The sequence below is a fragment of the Convolutriloba macropyga genome, chromosome 8, assembly GCF_964194025.1.
Source record: "Convolutriloba macropyga chromosome 8, txConMacr16.3, whole genome shotgun sequence".
NCBI classification, from domain to species: domain Eukaryota; kingdom Metazoa; phylum Xenacoelomorpha; order Acoela; family Convolutidae; genus Convolutriloba; species Convolutriloba macropyga.
In genome coordinates this window covers 59599105-59615069 of record NC_134475.1, presented here as the reverse complement: position 1 = coordinate 59615069, position 15965 = coordinate 59599105, and the positions used below count along the sequence as shown (strand labels likewise).

The 15965-nt window shown below is 35.2% G+C and overlaps 1 protein-coding gene and 1 non-coding gene across 2 annotated transcripts; both read right to left on the bottom strand.

Moving 5' to 3' along the window:
* Nucleotides 1-2132: 2132 nt before the first annotated feature.
* LOC142344886 (uncharacterized) lies at nucleotides 2133-14091 on the bottom strand. Its single transcript, XM_075396929.1, has 3 exons — nucleotides 13803-14091; nucleotides 7272-7426; nucleotides 2133-2616 (listed from the first exon to the last, which is right to left on the bottom strand). The coding sequence occupies exons 1-3, from the start codon at nucleotides 13916-13918 to the stop codon at nucleotides 2405-2407; spliced, it is 483 nt and encodes a 160-aa protein (XP_075253044.1). The 5' UTR covers nucleotides 13919-14091; the 3' UTR covers nucleotides 2133-2404.
* On the bottom strand, nucleotides 12832-12904 carry Trnaf-gaa (transfer RNA phenylalanine (anticodon GAA)). Its single transcript has one exon. It is a non-coding gene; the product is annotated as a tRNA-Phe (tRNA).
* Nucleotides 14092-15965: the final 1874 nt, after the last annotated feature.

The window sequence follows — 15965 nt, the reverse complement described above, 5'->3', positions numbered from 1 at the left end:
ACTTTTAGTTTTCTGGCCTTGTTAGTAAATAAATCAAATAATAAACCAATATTTTAAAAATTTGCAAAATATCGCAAAATTTAAAAAGCTTCCAGATTTTGCAGCGAAAATATTTAAAGCTATTTTTTTCTCTGAATTATGTCAGGTAACCAATCTGAAGGACTTGAAAAGCTTCGTTGGTCAGTAATGATCGTTAAATTCAGAAAAGGACAAAAATTTTCAAAAATTTTGAAAACAATCGATAATTTTCACAACATCTTGCTAAGATTCAAGATAATAAAATCTTCAAAACCATTTCATTTTCTCAAAAGACTATCCACTATCCCTATTTCAAGCTTTAAATAGTTTCAGTGGCTCCTAAATATTCCTGAACTTGAAACATAAGAAATTTCCGAAAATTTGAAAAAAATTAACTTTTATCAAAAAATCGCTAAAACTGGAGTTATTGGAATACTGATAAGCACTCCTTTAACTCCAGAAACTATGCGATAGCTTACCATCACAAGTTGGAGGAGGTCCCTAGAACCCTGATGCCGGAAAAAAACGATAAAAATTCCAGAAGACATGAAAAAATTGAAAAAATTGCAAACATTTTTTAAAATATGCTGATAAAATCTTAAACAAATTTCCATTACATCTAGAAGCCATGCAGTAACTTATAATCAAATCCTAGGGAAGGTTATGTGCCTCTTGATGCTGGAGATCCTAAAAAATTTCGAAAACTGAAATTATTAAAATTTATTTAGAAAAATTGCTAAAAGTTGTAAAATTAAAAAATGAAACCTAATCCATGGCAAAAAAAAATTCCAGTAACTTATAATCAAACCCTAGCGGAGGTTTTCTTACCACTGAGGCTCAAAAAACCTGAACAATGACTATAAATGTCAAAAAAAATTGAGAAAAAATTCAAATTTTGTCAAAAACTGCTAAAATTCGCGATGTTGAAATCTTGAAAAACATTCCATCACATTTAGAAAATATAAAGTAAACTATTATCAAACCTCAAAAAGACATTCCTTGGCTCATGTGGCTGAAGAAACCTAAAAACCGACGAATTTTTTCGAAAAAACTTGAAAAAAAATGCTTGTTTAAACAAAAAAAATCGCTAAAATTGGTCATATTGAACAATGAACGCCATTCCATGTCAAAAAGTTTTTTTCAGTAAATAATTATCAAACCCTTGAGGACGTTATCTGGTCCTTGCGTCTGGAAAGACGTAAATAACGAAAAATAAATGTCAAAAAAATGAAAAAAGTTGCACGTTTTGCCAAAAAATTGCGAAATTTCGTGATGTTAAAATGTTGAAATCATTCCACTACCACTAGAAACTATGCAGTATCCTAATATAGAATCCTAGAGGAGTTTCCTTGACATTTAGGGCTTAAAAAACTCAAAAAATAACAAACATTTTCAAAAAGCTTGAAAAAAATTGTGAAAAATTAGTATAAAATGGCGTGTTTTCAGCGATCGGTTGTTCGAACGCACCCCCCCCGGGGGTGATTGGGAGGGGGTGGTCAACCGTGGGGTGGGGCGTAACAACGCGGCGGGGGCAATAGAGGGGGAGGGGGTCAAAAGTGGGGGTGTCTTCAACCTCTAAGAACCGCCCTTCACGCCATAAGTATAAGTTTAAGTCTCCAAAACAGTTTGAGCTGAAACAGAGCTGAAAGGCTCTAAGAGCACTTAATGCCCGCTGGGCGCTACCTGTTTATCCCGTTTTTGAGGACGAAAAGTCAAAAACCGCAGACAAAATATCGGTCAAGCGAAAAATTGCATTAAAAAAGACCGACAGGACTATTGTAATTGCCACCAACTTCGCCTGAGAGCAATTAACAATGAGGTGGAAACGGTTTAAGAATTATAAATTGACTCGTTACATTCATCAGATGTCAATTGAAGATTAGATTGTGGCCAACGGTTAGATATTATTATAAGTAGTGTTCAATCATGCTTCTCTTATTCAGTTGGCATAAGAGTTTTATTCCATTTTTTAAAAAAAACTTTTGTAATTTTCCAATTCTAAATATATACAATTAGCTAGAAAGAGATGCAAAAAAATAACAGAAAAACGTTCTGCTTTGTCGTCTCTACTACAATTAGTCTAATGTCTGTGCATATATGATCATGATTCGTAACCAGCTGTTTGCACAGATTTCTGTAATGCCAAGGTTTTGGCGGAGTAATTTGTCCCCGAGTAATTTTTCCATCTTATGCTTTAAATTTAAATAAGAAAAATGCCATTAAATGACGAAAAAAATGACAAAAAATACAACCCCAATTTCAAATTTTGCCATCAAGTGACACTGTTCAAAGTAAATGTCTTCAATTTGCCGCATGAGATCGTAACTGTCACAATTGACATCATTATCAAGGTAAACATCAACATCAACAACAACGCTGAGATGTGTCACACCCGTTTCTTTTTTCCCAGTGGTTGTCTGAAGGGATAATTGTTTGCCAACGCTACGTAGAAGTACTCGTATTCCGCTTCTACTCTGTTGAATTGGGAATGTGAAATGACAAATCGGCGACGTCTGTTTCGTCTGTTTCGTTCCTCCATTCTGAGTTTACGAATTTCCAACAGTGGACCAGCAATCAGTCCCATCACAAGTGTCAGTACTATATAAAAAATCTCAGTAAATACTGAACAAGTACTGACATCAATTCTACATTTATCACTCTTTGTTTAAGTGTAGCAACATTTTTTCTTTTTCTCTAATCAAAGCATCTAATTCAAAACACACCTATAGGTAAATTATGACACGTCGTCAAATAAATAAAACACAATAAAATTTGACATTTTGTCAACATTGGTATACAGTTTAAAGTCCGTTCTTCATGTCAGACTATTTTTAAATTCCTATGATGATTTTGAAAAGCACATGTATCTTTCGTTCTTAGTACTGCTACTGGCATCACTTGACGAGGACCATCGGACCTTTTGATGACCTATCAAGTAAGTGGCGGTTCTGTGGGGCCTAGTTTGTACAGCAATGCTAACTTACTTGAAAACAATTTATTATTATTATTATTATTATTATTATTATTATTATTATTATTATTATTATTATTATTATTATTTTAAAGATTATTTGTCGCTGCTCTGGCATGATCGGATTGTTTGTTTACTTTGAAAGATTTTATTAATAATTGATTTGTAATCCGATTTTAGCTAGTTTCTCTTTTGCTCCAATTGTATCGTGATAGACGTCTTAGAAATTTTTGATGTTTTCAAGTGCAAAATATTCTATTTTGGGCTTCTCTATAATAATTTTTATGTAAATGAAGAAATAAAATGACACGACAGTGGTTATGATTTTTAACCACATGACTGATTTTTATACACCTTTATTGATTTTTTGCAATCGAATTCAGATAATTTAGGCAGAACATCATGTTTTTAAAGAAAAAATTAACAGTTTATTTACAAAGGCTAATTTCAAATAAACAATTGATGTGAAAGTTCTATGACTACCCAGACCCGAGTATCATAAATTTTCATTGATGAAAAAATATTTTCCAATAGTAAATCGACGATTCAGTACTGAATCAGGGTGACTCAAGGGTACTTTGTTGGCCAAGTATGTGCAATATAATTACAGAAAGCATTTTTTCTGAAAAAAGGACGCATATAATGTTTTGAATTTTTCATTATGTTCATAGAATTTTCGGGAAAAAAATGAAATTTTCGAATTGCGCTTTGGTTAAACGCTATTTTCAATCAAAACCATACAGTTAGTTCTATTTCCGAATGTAGTTTACTTATTACCTTAAAAACAATACAGAATGCCTTCTATTGACAGTGTTTGAATTTTTATATATATATATATATATATATATATATATAGATATATATATATATATATATATATATATATATATATATAGCATTGAAAATTAAAAATTATAAATATATATAGTGTATTTCTTTATTTATTTAATTATTTATTTATCTGTATATATATATATATATATATATATATATATATATATATAATGTTATAAAAACTTTTTTCAGTCAGATTTGCTTTAGAATCTTCTTTACAGTCTGGAAATTCTTTTTCAATCTCTTGATCATCTGTGTTGACGACGGGACAGCGCCAAATCTGAGATGGTGGCAGGTGATGAAGTCTGGGGCCATATGGGCCAACGGGTGATGATGGAAAACTTTCAGTGAAAACCGTGAGGAAGTATTTCAGTCCGTGAGGAAGTATTTCTTTGGAAAAAGAAATGAGATTTTGCAGCCCCTAGACTTTACCTCTATGACCCAGTCTAACTGCAGCGACATGTATACAGATGAAACGAGAATTAAGAGTGAAAGTGTCAGTGATGAAAAATGTCAACATGAATGAAACTTGCCAGCGAAAATGCCAGCGTTGAAATGTGCAAACTGAAATGTGTCAATATGAAACGTGTCAATAATAATTAAATAGTTCTTTTTGATTAATTAAACAGTTGACATTTTCAAGATTTTTTTGTGAATCCATCGTAATTTTGATGAATTAATTTTTGCCATTGCCCATTTTTTTCAAGTCTCAGTTGATAGCAACTTTTCATTCTGTTCATTTGAAAAACAGGCAAAAATTCATTAGGTCCAAGATAAATACAGAAATGAAGATCATTATGTTCATACTCGATTCAGAATTTTACTAAAAATTTTACTATGTCTAATAAGTGCCATGATCAGAACTCTGGTCTTAGTAAAAATCATAATGGAAATTCTATGATTCAGTACTGAATTGTTATGACACGCAGGTCCAGGTATTTCATTACCCGAATGGAAAATGAGCTCAATATTTTTAAAAATCAAATAAGTTTAAGAACATCAATTTTCATTGCAAGAATAACATGATCGACTCGGAATTTTTTTGTTCTGGTAGCATCATATCAAGTTCAACGCCTCGCTGCAACAGGGCCATGGGTTTGCTGCATGGCCTAATGTGCTAACTCCGTATACAGGCCCTATAAATGCGCGTCCCATTTATTTTTGCTTACAGCTGTTATCTCACCAACTGTTTCTAATTTGCCTACTTTTTAAAAAAAATTGTTGGGTAATTTTTACCTCTGCTATTATTACAGATACCATTGTGAATTTTATCAACGTACAATTAAAACAAATGGCGAATGAAAACAGTCGTCTTCTCATTATCTACGGTGTGTGGTCGGTATGCGCTCCACTCAGCTTCTTCGTTACCGCGAAACTTCATGACGCTGGAGGGGGAGATTTCGACAATTAATATACCTTCAAATCGCTATTTTGTAAGTACTTTTTCCACAAACAAGTGCTTTAAAAGTAATGAGTTTGAGATCAACCAGTCAGAGCACGGGAAACATTCGGAATTAAAACTCATTTTATGACGTTCTTCTCTGCGCTAGTTTGGCTTTATCAGCGTCCTCCGACTTTCTTGAGTGGTATCCATTTTAAACCAACCAAATAATTTTTTGCCGACTGTACTATGTGTCTATAGCATAGATTGCCGTGCGTTTAATGACATGTGTATATAAAAATGACGGCTGCTTCTTGATTACAATACCAACTTTTGTCGGACGATTTGCTCTCGAACCAAAGGATGGGTTGCTGAAGTCAGAGAAAGGAGGGATGTTTCTAAATGGTCAAACCTGAGCAAGGTTTTTTAAAAAAAAAACTGGCGCCAGCTGAATTGCGGGCAACTTACATAACGCAAAACGCAAAAATTTGTGAACGCAAAAGGGTCAAAGTTAAAAGGATCGGACTGAACTATTCGAGAGCAATTGATTTAAAAAAATCATTGATACTGCCCTCAAAAGTTTCTTGAATATTTTTTGAGTATAGTTTCATAAAGCGCGTAATAATAAAATATTAATCAATTTACTAAATTAAATTTTTTATAAAATGTCACAATTTATAAGATATTTAAGTTTTTTGTAATCCCTCATACTAGTATTCGAATGTTTACTATTTCCCACGAACACCTGCCATGTTTTTGCATTTTGGTTTATTACGTAATGGCACGTGCTCTGTATCGGAGGGGGGATCCATAACATATTGGGTACATAAATTAAAAACATGCACAACATATAACCTTTTAGTAATATACTCACACTGTGCTGGCATATATTCACTTACTCTTACTAGTAGAGCAGGGGGCATCATCCCTGGTCGAAGTTTTGGGGCAAAATTTTGTAAGAAATGCGTTGATTGCGGTGAAAACAATAATTCACCGCGCTTCACCGCATTTCATACAATAATTCACCACATAAATTCACTGCATTTCTCAGATTTAAGTGACAGATTCCGCAGTGGAATAAGAAGTTGTAGACATGCAGGAGGTGACAGGTTCAAACCCGTGCTCGGAAGTTTCTTTTTTGTGAGAATTCCGTTGAATGCGGTGAAATTAAATAATTCACCCCGATTCACCGCATATACTATTTTTTTTTTCACTGCATTTCACCGAATTGCTTACGAACAATAACCCTGGATGTACTGTAATGGCCAGAAATGGGGAAAATCCATTCTGAATTAATAAATATCTTAAACAACAAATCATTCATACTAATTTTTCATATAAAATCTTAATAATTTTGATAGCTAATAAATTTCTCCTCTGAGATCGTAGATGATGAACTCAAAAAATCATCCAAAACTTCTGGCCCAAATATTGTCTGCTTCACTTTGTTATTACCGCGCCCAATGAGGCGGGCAATGAAGAACGGAAAAGATCCGCAGTATCAATCAAAGTGGACTTCGTGGATTAAGTATTTCACTTTACGCTAACTGATACTAAGATTGCAAGTTTCAAATTGGTTATAATGGTAATTGTGTAAGAGTGTAATTTTTTATCATTCAATCCTAAATTACACTCTTTGCAAAGAGTGTAAAAAGAGCGGAGAAAAGAGTGTAAATACAGTGTAATTTTTTGAAATTACACTCTTACACTCTTTTCCCCAATAAAGAGGAGTGGAATACGCATTACACCTATAAGTGAGCGCAGCGGGAGGGGGGGGGGGGGGTTCATGATGGGGTGGCAACAAAGAGGGGGTGAATCCCTAAGAACCGCCCTTCGCATCATAATTATAAGTCTCCAAAACAGATTCTGTGAATCGCATACTCTTGAAGACTAGTGAGCTGTCCACTGGACGCTACCTCTTTACCCCGTTTTTGAGGACGAAAAGTCAAATGGGTCAGACAAGAAATCGGTCAAGCGAAAAATAGCACAAGAAAAGACCGACAGGACTAATATAATGACTACAAACTTCGTTTGAGAGCAATTAAACAGATGGTGTTTTAGTGTTACCTGTGAAGTACACAAGTGAGACCATGACAATCATAGAGGGACAGTTGTGAGGTTGTATCAAGTAGCAATTGTCCACTCTCTCATCCAATCTAGACTCACCCATCATCAACTTCTTACTTCTTCCCACCACAGAGGAATCGTATCTGATTTGACTGCTACTCCAAAATTAACACAGTTAAAGCAAATCATTTCCCATTTTGAAACTCTACTTATTTTAATTTCCAATTTTCTCAACAGAAATAATAATAATTTGTCCTCGAATTTGAACTCGAGTGGTATAAATCGTGTAGCATAATATGAAATTAGTCCACAAGTCCATCAATAGTCAAGTACTATGTGTGGTGTGAAAATTATACCCCCCCCCAGTTTAGTGGTCAGATAATCTATAGCCCCCCCCCATCATGGTAATTATACCACAATGGGGGGCTATAATTTCATGGAAGAGCTATAATGGGAAAGATCCAAAATTTTTGATGATTACCGGGTTTGACAATCATAAAAAATTCCTGGCAATTAAATATGGACATATATGGTCCTTTGTAATCACACAAGGTCATATATGATTTGTATGGAGTATATAAGTATTGCTGTATTGTGTGGATAAGTATTGATAAGTATTGTGTGGATAAGTAATATACAGTTTCAGAACTATGGTGTGTGGTGTAAAATAATTGTTTTTTGTTTTAAAAAATCCATATATTGTTCTTAAAAAACATAGACAAAAAGTTCGAGCTTGCCATTAAAAATTGTCCTTGAAACCCGATAGGAATTGGTTCAGATTTCTTGCGTCCAACAGTTGCACTTCTAACACAAACTTAAAGAAGAAATGAAAAACGAGGTTTAGTAGTCTTCGTATTCTCACTCCTAGTATTTTAAATCAAAGCTTTTAATTAGAGTTTTTCAGTTTTTAGTTGCTCTAGTTGTAGCCGTTCTGCTTGAAAGATAGCTATTTTTTTCCAAAATCAAATTTTTAAGACGATCAGTTTTGCCTTCTGGCCGTAGAGTTTTAGTAAAGTTTGGAAGCAGCTCAAAAATGTGCATTAGTTTTCAGGAGTAAATTTGAAACAATTATTTTTTCCAGGCTAGTGTACACATATTCAGGCATAACAAATAAATTTATGGCTATTTGTTTGATTTTTGACTCTATTGGCAAAAGCTTTGATTCATTGCTTGCTCAGCATACTAGGACATCATAACTCAAAATTATGGTATTGAAAGGTAAGTTATTGAAAGTTGTTATTCGTTTAGAATAGATCTGAGTTGGCAGAGCACTCTTTAGAATTTGTTCAGTTTTGAACAAAGTTTTTAATTAAGATTAAGACGAAAATAAAACTACCGTGCAAATTTGTCCCTAAGTTCTTCAGTGTTGACCTCTGTGGTAAAAGTTGACTCTCAATAGTATTTGTTGCTGTGGAGTTTTCTGTCTTGCTCTCATGTTCAATGTTTTTTCCTCATCTCGTTTTGCTTTCTTGTATGTTCGTAGTTCATGGTTAGCTTGTTTTCTGTGAACTAGTCAACGACCAGGTCCAAAAACTGGCTGGAAACTTCAGTTGATGATTTCTCTTTTTGTTTAACAATAGCATCGTCAATGTATTATGTCAAACAGATCTAGATGCAATGCTCATCTATACAAGTTATAACATTAGAATGAGTTGTTCAACTGCTGATTCTTGTGTTACAACATACTCCACTTCACCGACATTGCAGTATACAATTCCTGAACTAACGCACTTATGAGTATCACTTAGTTGACCTTTTATTCCTATGGTGGCTAGTTTATCTGATAAGATCGTTTCTTTACTGCTTTTTTGAAGTCAATGAAAACAGTTTTTATTTTCTGCAGTACCATATTTTCAGTTTTGCATGACGCCCCTTGTAAATTTAATTAGGGTTCCAATTGTACTGTTTTCTGGCCTATTTGCAAAGTGATCCAGAAAATCAAACACTCTTTTTGTACTGGTTTTCAAGTCTTTTTGCTTACTCTTGGCAACAAACTCATTGTTGAGTAAAATCCTGCAACTTTAGTGTTTCCCAATTATGCAGCAGCTTGATCAATGCTTTCTTTAAGCATTTCAGGAAAACGTTGTTTTAGAAACAGTTTTTTCACCAAATAGGTAAGCGAAGGCACAAAAGCAAACTCTAATTTCTAGATTCTAATTGGTTAAATAAATGCCGTGAAGCAGACGGAAGGCTCTTTTTAAATCTTGCCTCAGCTATCCATTTTGGTCGCACATCAGACCTTTTTCCGCGACCGCGATCGGTATGGCCTTTATCTGTAATCGCATAAACAATTACGTGGGTTTTTGGTTAAGCCTTTGCAGAATGTCAGCGTAGTTTTTGGCAACCAATTTAGCAAAAAAAAACACTTTTGCAAGTCTGTTCACCTAGTGGAGCTGAACGAAAACAGGTCGACTGGAAAGCATGGCAACAGTAGTTGTTGATCACACTTTCGGAGCTCATCAGAAAAAAGTATTTCTCGATATATAGTCGAATCATTAGAGATAGTCCTTTTGAATCAATATTCGGTAACTTTTAAAATCAATAGTATCAATGGTAAAATCGAAAGATATTCTGAAAATAATGCAACATAAAATCTATTCAATTCAACTCGTTTTCTTCAGTTTTAAAGATAGATTTAATTGCTTAAAATAGAACTTTTAATATATTATCCAGGAGATTTTATGTGAAACTCAAAACAATGGCTCTTATACAAAACTGGCAACCAGCTAGAATCTCCTACGACCATGGGTTGATATGCTGCCACTGGAAACAATTTTTGTGAAGCAACAAAGTAAATCACTTTCTTTTGATGTACCGGATGAAATTTTTCACCAATTGAAAGCTCACCCGAGAAACAATCTTCATCAAGGTCAAAAGTTAGCAAAATTTGCTTTGTTGTGCTGCAAGGTGAGAGTTATGTCTATAAGTTTAGTTTTTGGCTATTGGATGGTACCCGTATTCAATTTTGTTTTTCAAAAAGCGGATGAACAAAACTGTGCAAACGCATTGATGTCTTTGGGATTGATCTAATGTAGAACAAAGAATACAAGTTTTTCTTAATTAGTTTTCTTAAAAAACTTCACCGCTTTTGAGACAGAGAAGTCTTCTAAACTTCCTGACTACATCATGCAGAATATAATAAAATTTTGAGCAGATAAATATTCCCTATATAACTTGTAAGATTTTAAAAACTGCAAGTTGACCCAATTTGTTATTTTTATTTGATACTTTGACAGTTTTAAAGACAATAGTAAGAACATGATCAATTTGCAAGGACGATTATTCTATAACAGGGGCAAAACACGCGACATACTGCAAGCGGAACATAACTCAATGTTTATTAAAAAAAAAACAATTATCCTAGAAACAGAGGTTCCTCCTCGAAGTCCGAAATCACTATTCTTATTTGAACTCCTCAAAAGTTTACTTTTTAATTGGTCCCTAACATTTTTTAAAGATTTATAGAGATTCGTTCCCATTTGTGCTTGCTACTACGTTATTCACCAACAAAATACAGAGCACGTGCTGTTACATGATATTATGTAATAATATCGCACGTGCGCTTGGGGGTGCAAATATGCTTCCACTTAGATGGAGAAACTAACGGAAACGAATTAAATGAAGTCTGATACTTTACGTAATGGTTACGTGACTCTTGAAGTCACTGAGAACTTCTGGCGTTTATCGAGAACCGCGAATCGGTTCGACATATTAAGTCAGAATTTCGAAATGACTTCTGCAGAGTCATGTAACCATGCTTAAAACACAAAATACGCACGTTTTAAAATGACAAAAGTCAGATGAAGTCAACTTCTGGCTAAGTAGCTACTTCTGGCATTTTAACTTCTGCTGGCACTGCAGACTTCCGGCATTTTAAAAGGTGCACGGGAGTATTTTAGTTACTGCGAGGAATGTTAACCATGATTTAGTGGAAACATTTATTTTATCAAAAACTGGGATCTTTTCCGTTCGAGCCTACCCAGCTTAGTGGGTGCATATTATTTGCACCCCCATTCACTTGCCATATTTTTACATGATGATTGACTATGTAATGGCACGTACTCTGTAACTGGGGGAGCATAACGTGCTGGGGGCACAAACGGAAAAGATCCACTAATTGTTTTTGAATGTCAACAAAGTTAGGTCGGTAATGCTGTTTGAATGAAAGACAACTTCAAAAATCGTTAAAATGCGAATGATTAATTTTTTTGAAAAAAGGAACTGAATTGCGAATAAACTTTCATACAAAAAAGTCGGTTAGATTTCTTGGATCTATTCTGTTTTGGCCCCCCAGCTTAGTGAGCATAAATTTTTTATGATCCCCAGGGGCACGTGCTATTTTCTTACATAGTAACGTGCTATATAACAACATATAATTTGTAACTGGGGGTTATAAAAAACACTGGGGGGGGGGGCGAAATAGAATAGATTCGATTTCTTGTACATTTTAAAAAATCATTTTATATAGGTTGGAAGCAGAATTAATTCTCTACGTTTATGAGTTTACCTTAAAATCGTCACTGATTCACTTAATATTAAAAAACATGTATTCGATCTTTTCAGTTTTGGCTGCCTAGTGTTTTTTGCCCCTAATTACGATTTATGCTAACTGTTATATAGCACGTTGCTATGCGAAAAATGATTTTTTTGTCTGTGCCCCGGTACATTATGCGCCCACAGTTACAAAGCTCCGTCGTCTTGCGCACCTCCACCGGAACGCTAGTCCACCGCTCGTTAAATTTGTACCACTGCTTCCAACATCCTCCGGGCGGAAGGATAATTCCGAGTAAATCAAAAGGGCAGCGAAAAACAAAATGGCCAAAAGATATGAAGCCATGAAAAAAGTAAACCGTTTTTCTCAAACATAGAATGGGCTATTAGAACAAAAAGATCAAATGCGCTCTATTATGCGTAGAGAAGTCAGAAAAAGTGCAAATAACATTTTTTTTGAGCCTACTATGATACTAAACCGGCTGCCTTCTTTTTAGTTTAATATTTTTAAGTTTCAAAAACGAATATGTGGCCGATCTTAGACTAAGACGTTTCAAAAAATGTTTGTAGATTTGCAACGTACACATTCCGAAAGTGTGGTTTTTATCATCTTTACCCCATCCCCCAAGCTTAGTGGGTGCATATTATTGGCACCCCAGGCGCACGTTCCATGTTTTTACAAAATGATTTACTTTGTAATATGACACGTGCTCTGTAACTGAGGGTGAAAATTTTACTGGGGGCACAAACAGAAAAGATCCAAAAAACACGTTACCTGAGGGCGTTAAGAAATGTCTAAGTTGGGTGTCCGAAGCAGAGTATATGGTTCGGGGCTTTCCAATTATAGCACCCCCAGTTTAGTTAGCATCATATAACATGTACCCTTTACCCCCCCCCCCCCCCCCCCCCCCTCCATATCGTAAGTATATCAAGGTGGGAGTCATAAATTCGCGGGGGTTATAATGGGAAATACAAGTAATCATAGATTAATCTAAATAACAATAGAATTCAGTGGAATGAACCAGCGCATATGGACAAGTGGAATGAACCATAAAAGATTAAAAGTCTCTGCCGCGACCCGGGATCGAAACAGTGACCATTAGATCTTCAGTCTAACGCTCTTCCAACTGACCTATCACGGCTGTATACTTTAAACATTGAGTTGACCAATTGGGTGTGATATTTTCGTGGGAGCTTTAATGGGAAGGACACATTTTTTCCAGGTCTTTATGCATTTATTTTTTTACAATAATGGCTACAAACCCTAAAAAAGTATGGGTGGAAAAATGGGTCTTTCCCATTATAGCCCCCCCCCCCCAGCTTAGTTGTCAGATAAACTATAGCCCTCCATCATGGTAATTATACCATAATGGGGGGGCTACAATTTTATGGGGGGCTATAATGGGAAAGGCTCGGAAAAATTATGCAAACTCCCAACCCCAGCTTACCGGGCCTAGAGCGTACCCAATCATTGTAAGTATACTATAAATATGGACGTCACGCTACAAATTCGAGGGGTGTTATAATGGGAAAAGACCAGATTTTCAGGTCTTTCCCATTATAGGATCCCAACAAAATTAATGCCCCTATTATGGTATACTTACCATGATGGTGTGGGGGGTATGCGTTTACCCCCCCCCCCCCCCCCCAGCTAAGTGGTAAACGTATACCCCCCACATGAATCGAGTCAGGTGAAAACAATAAAGAGAATATTGTCGTCTTTCCTTTCATAACCCTCCCCCTTATAGGGTGGGGTTTAATTTCGTTGTGTGTGTGTGCGCGTGTGGGGGGGGGGGGGGGGCTGAAATGGGAAAAAGTAGACTAGAGGAGAGAAGAAATCACATTTTTGTTTATAAGCGTACAACAGCTGAACTCTGAACTATAGGATCTGTTGTGTATCATCTCAAACTCACATGCAAACGACTGCAATTTATGGCATCTTTTGCCGAAATTTGGAATTTAATCCACTTGCCTTCGATGTGGTGGGTGATATTTGGTTGAAATTTACGATTGATTGAAAACAAAAGAACACGAGCCAACCTTTGACGCCCCAAATTGTTTGCTGTGTAGTCGTGTCTTCTGACACAAATAAAATTGTAAGCTGCAGTTATTTGGACAATTGTCGCCAACATAAAGCACAACTTTTTACAACACATTATGAAGAAGGTTGTTGAGATTTTGACTTTTGACTTCTGTGATGAGGTTTAATTTTCATGTCAAATTTTTCACTCGGTTGAGTTATTCACGCAAAACAAATTTAAACGAGAACCAAAATTCGTTTGTCGCCGTTTCTGAACTTTGGGCTGAATAGAGAGCTTTTCCTGAAACTCCCCTCAAACTCGGTAGGATACGACCATCTATGATTTTACATCTTTATAAAACAAAATTTGGATCTTTTCCGTTTGTGCCCCCAGTAAATTATGCACCCGCCCCAACCAATTAAAGAGCACGTGGATTTATAATACATGTAAAAATATGACACGTGCGTCTTGTGGTGCAAATAATATGCACCCACTAAGCTGAGGGTACAAACTGAAAAGAACCCATACTTTCAATCGCTACTCCAACCTCCTATTAAGCTACACGAGCTAAATAGCAGTGTAAGATTGCCATTAGAGAACCCAGGGTACGATTTCATTAGTCACTAAAACTTTGAGTCAGAGAACTTAGTTTGATAGATTAAACTTAGAAGTAAAAGTCTAATTTTTGGCCTAATTTTAGTGTCCTAATTTAGAACACTGAGTTTAGGACAAAAAATAAACATAGCTAGAAATCTAAGTTTTGACACGAATCAAATCAATATAAATAATTTGCTACTTCGCTATCGGCGACGGAGACGCTTGGTTTAATTTAACACTTTTATATTTTTAAGAAGAAAAGTTTTCTTTCACTAATCTGCAAAATTGTACTCTTAACTTTAATTTTAAATGAAAGTCATTACTTCCGTACCCTTTAGTTTTTTAAACGCGTTTAAACAAAATCTTAGCCCCCTCGGGCCTCGTGTTCAGCACTGAAGCTCAAGCAGCCTCGTCATATCAGGGCACTAAGTCCCTCGGGGGCGTCTACGTTTTTGTTCTTAAATATACTTACAGTATCTAAAGTACAAAATTAGTCGGGCACTAAAACATCTAAGTCAGCTCAGATTTATCACTTAGAATGTGATTAAGCATTATCTATGCACCTGCAAAATAGAATTTTGTTGTTACTATGCATTTGTCTAAGTTTCTTGCCCGATTACTGCACGTTAGCACCCCCAGGTTTGCTAAATAAAAATTCGATTTTCGACCCAATATTACTTCATCTTGCCATCAAATTTTGGATAAATTCTTTTCACAATTGACCCCTTGCCTAGTGCTCCCACCTATTTATGATTTTCAGATAAAAAGTAACAATAACCAAATACTTCGATGTAAAATTGACGAATGCTACCAGGTCTCACAAGACAAGGAAAGTTATCTATGACATCAAGACATTATTTTAACAATGGAGACATTATGTGAGACATTATTTTAAAAATGTAGCTTCGACTGAGTTCGTCAACTTTTTCAGGAAATCTATGCATTTCAGGAATCTAGTAAGTAGCCGATGCGCACTATTTGAAATAATAAGTAGGCAAAACCACTATGCGAGGGGGTGAATGGTGTAAAGACTTTACCAAGATTTGATTTCAAGATTGAGTAATAACTTGGGACTAAAGTTGAAAATTTACTTATTTATTTAGTAAAACTAGGGGATGCTAACTTACTTTCAATCATCAGTATACTTTAGTTAGTTGTACAGTCGCACTAGAAAAATAACAAAACATTATATATATTTTTAATTTTTTTGGTTCTATAAGTAGGCTAGCACACAATTCCCAGGTTGGCACACAAATCAAAAAACTATTAAAGATATGATTCAGATCCCTAACTACCTGCGAACAAAAGGCTGTTTTGAAGCATATTTTTAACTCTAAAATTGACAACTTTTCAGGTAAAAAGTGAATGTATTTATTTGTTTGTTTTCACCGTTAAGCAGTTTCTTGAATTAAAAGACTTTGAATTAAATTAAAGAAATTACTGCGCAATCTTTTTAGAAAAGTACATTGACGCATTACGCAGATTTCTAGAGAATGTGACTGAGAAGCCTGGCTGCCACTGATTTTTTTTTATAGATTTGGCATAACCTTTCGAAACTGATGCAACCACCAACGTTTGAGCTATT

Bases quoted from the DNA above. Each gene is read 5' to 3' on its own strand.
- LOC142344886 (XM_075396929.1), bottom strand. From the start codon at position 13,918: ATGTGTTGTAAAAAGTTGTGCTTTATGTTGGCGACAATTGTCCAAATA. The intron at 7,427-13,802 runs GTTGGCTCGTGT...ATTTTGGAGTAG, and splicing joins AACAATTTGGGGCGTCAAAG to CAGTCAAATCAGATACGATT. The intron at 2,617-7,271 runs GTAACACTAAAA...TTTTTTATATAG, and splicing joins CTCACTTGTGTACTTCACAG to TACTGACACTTGTGATGGGA.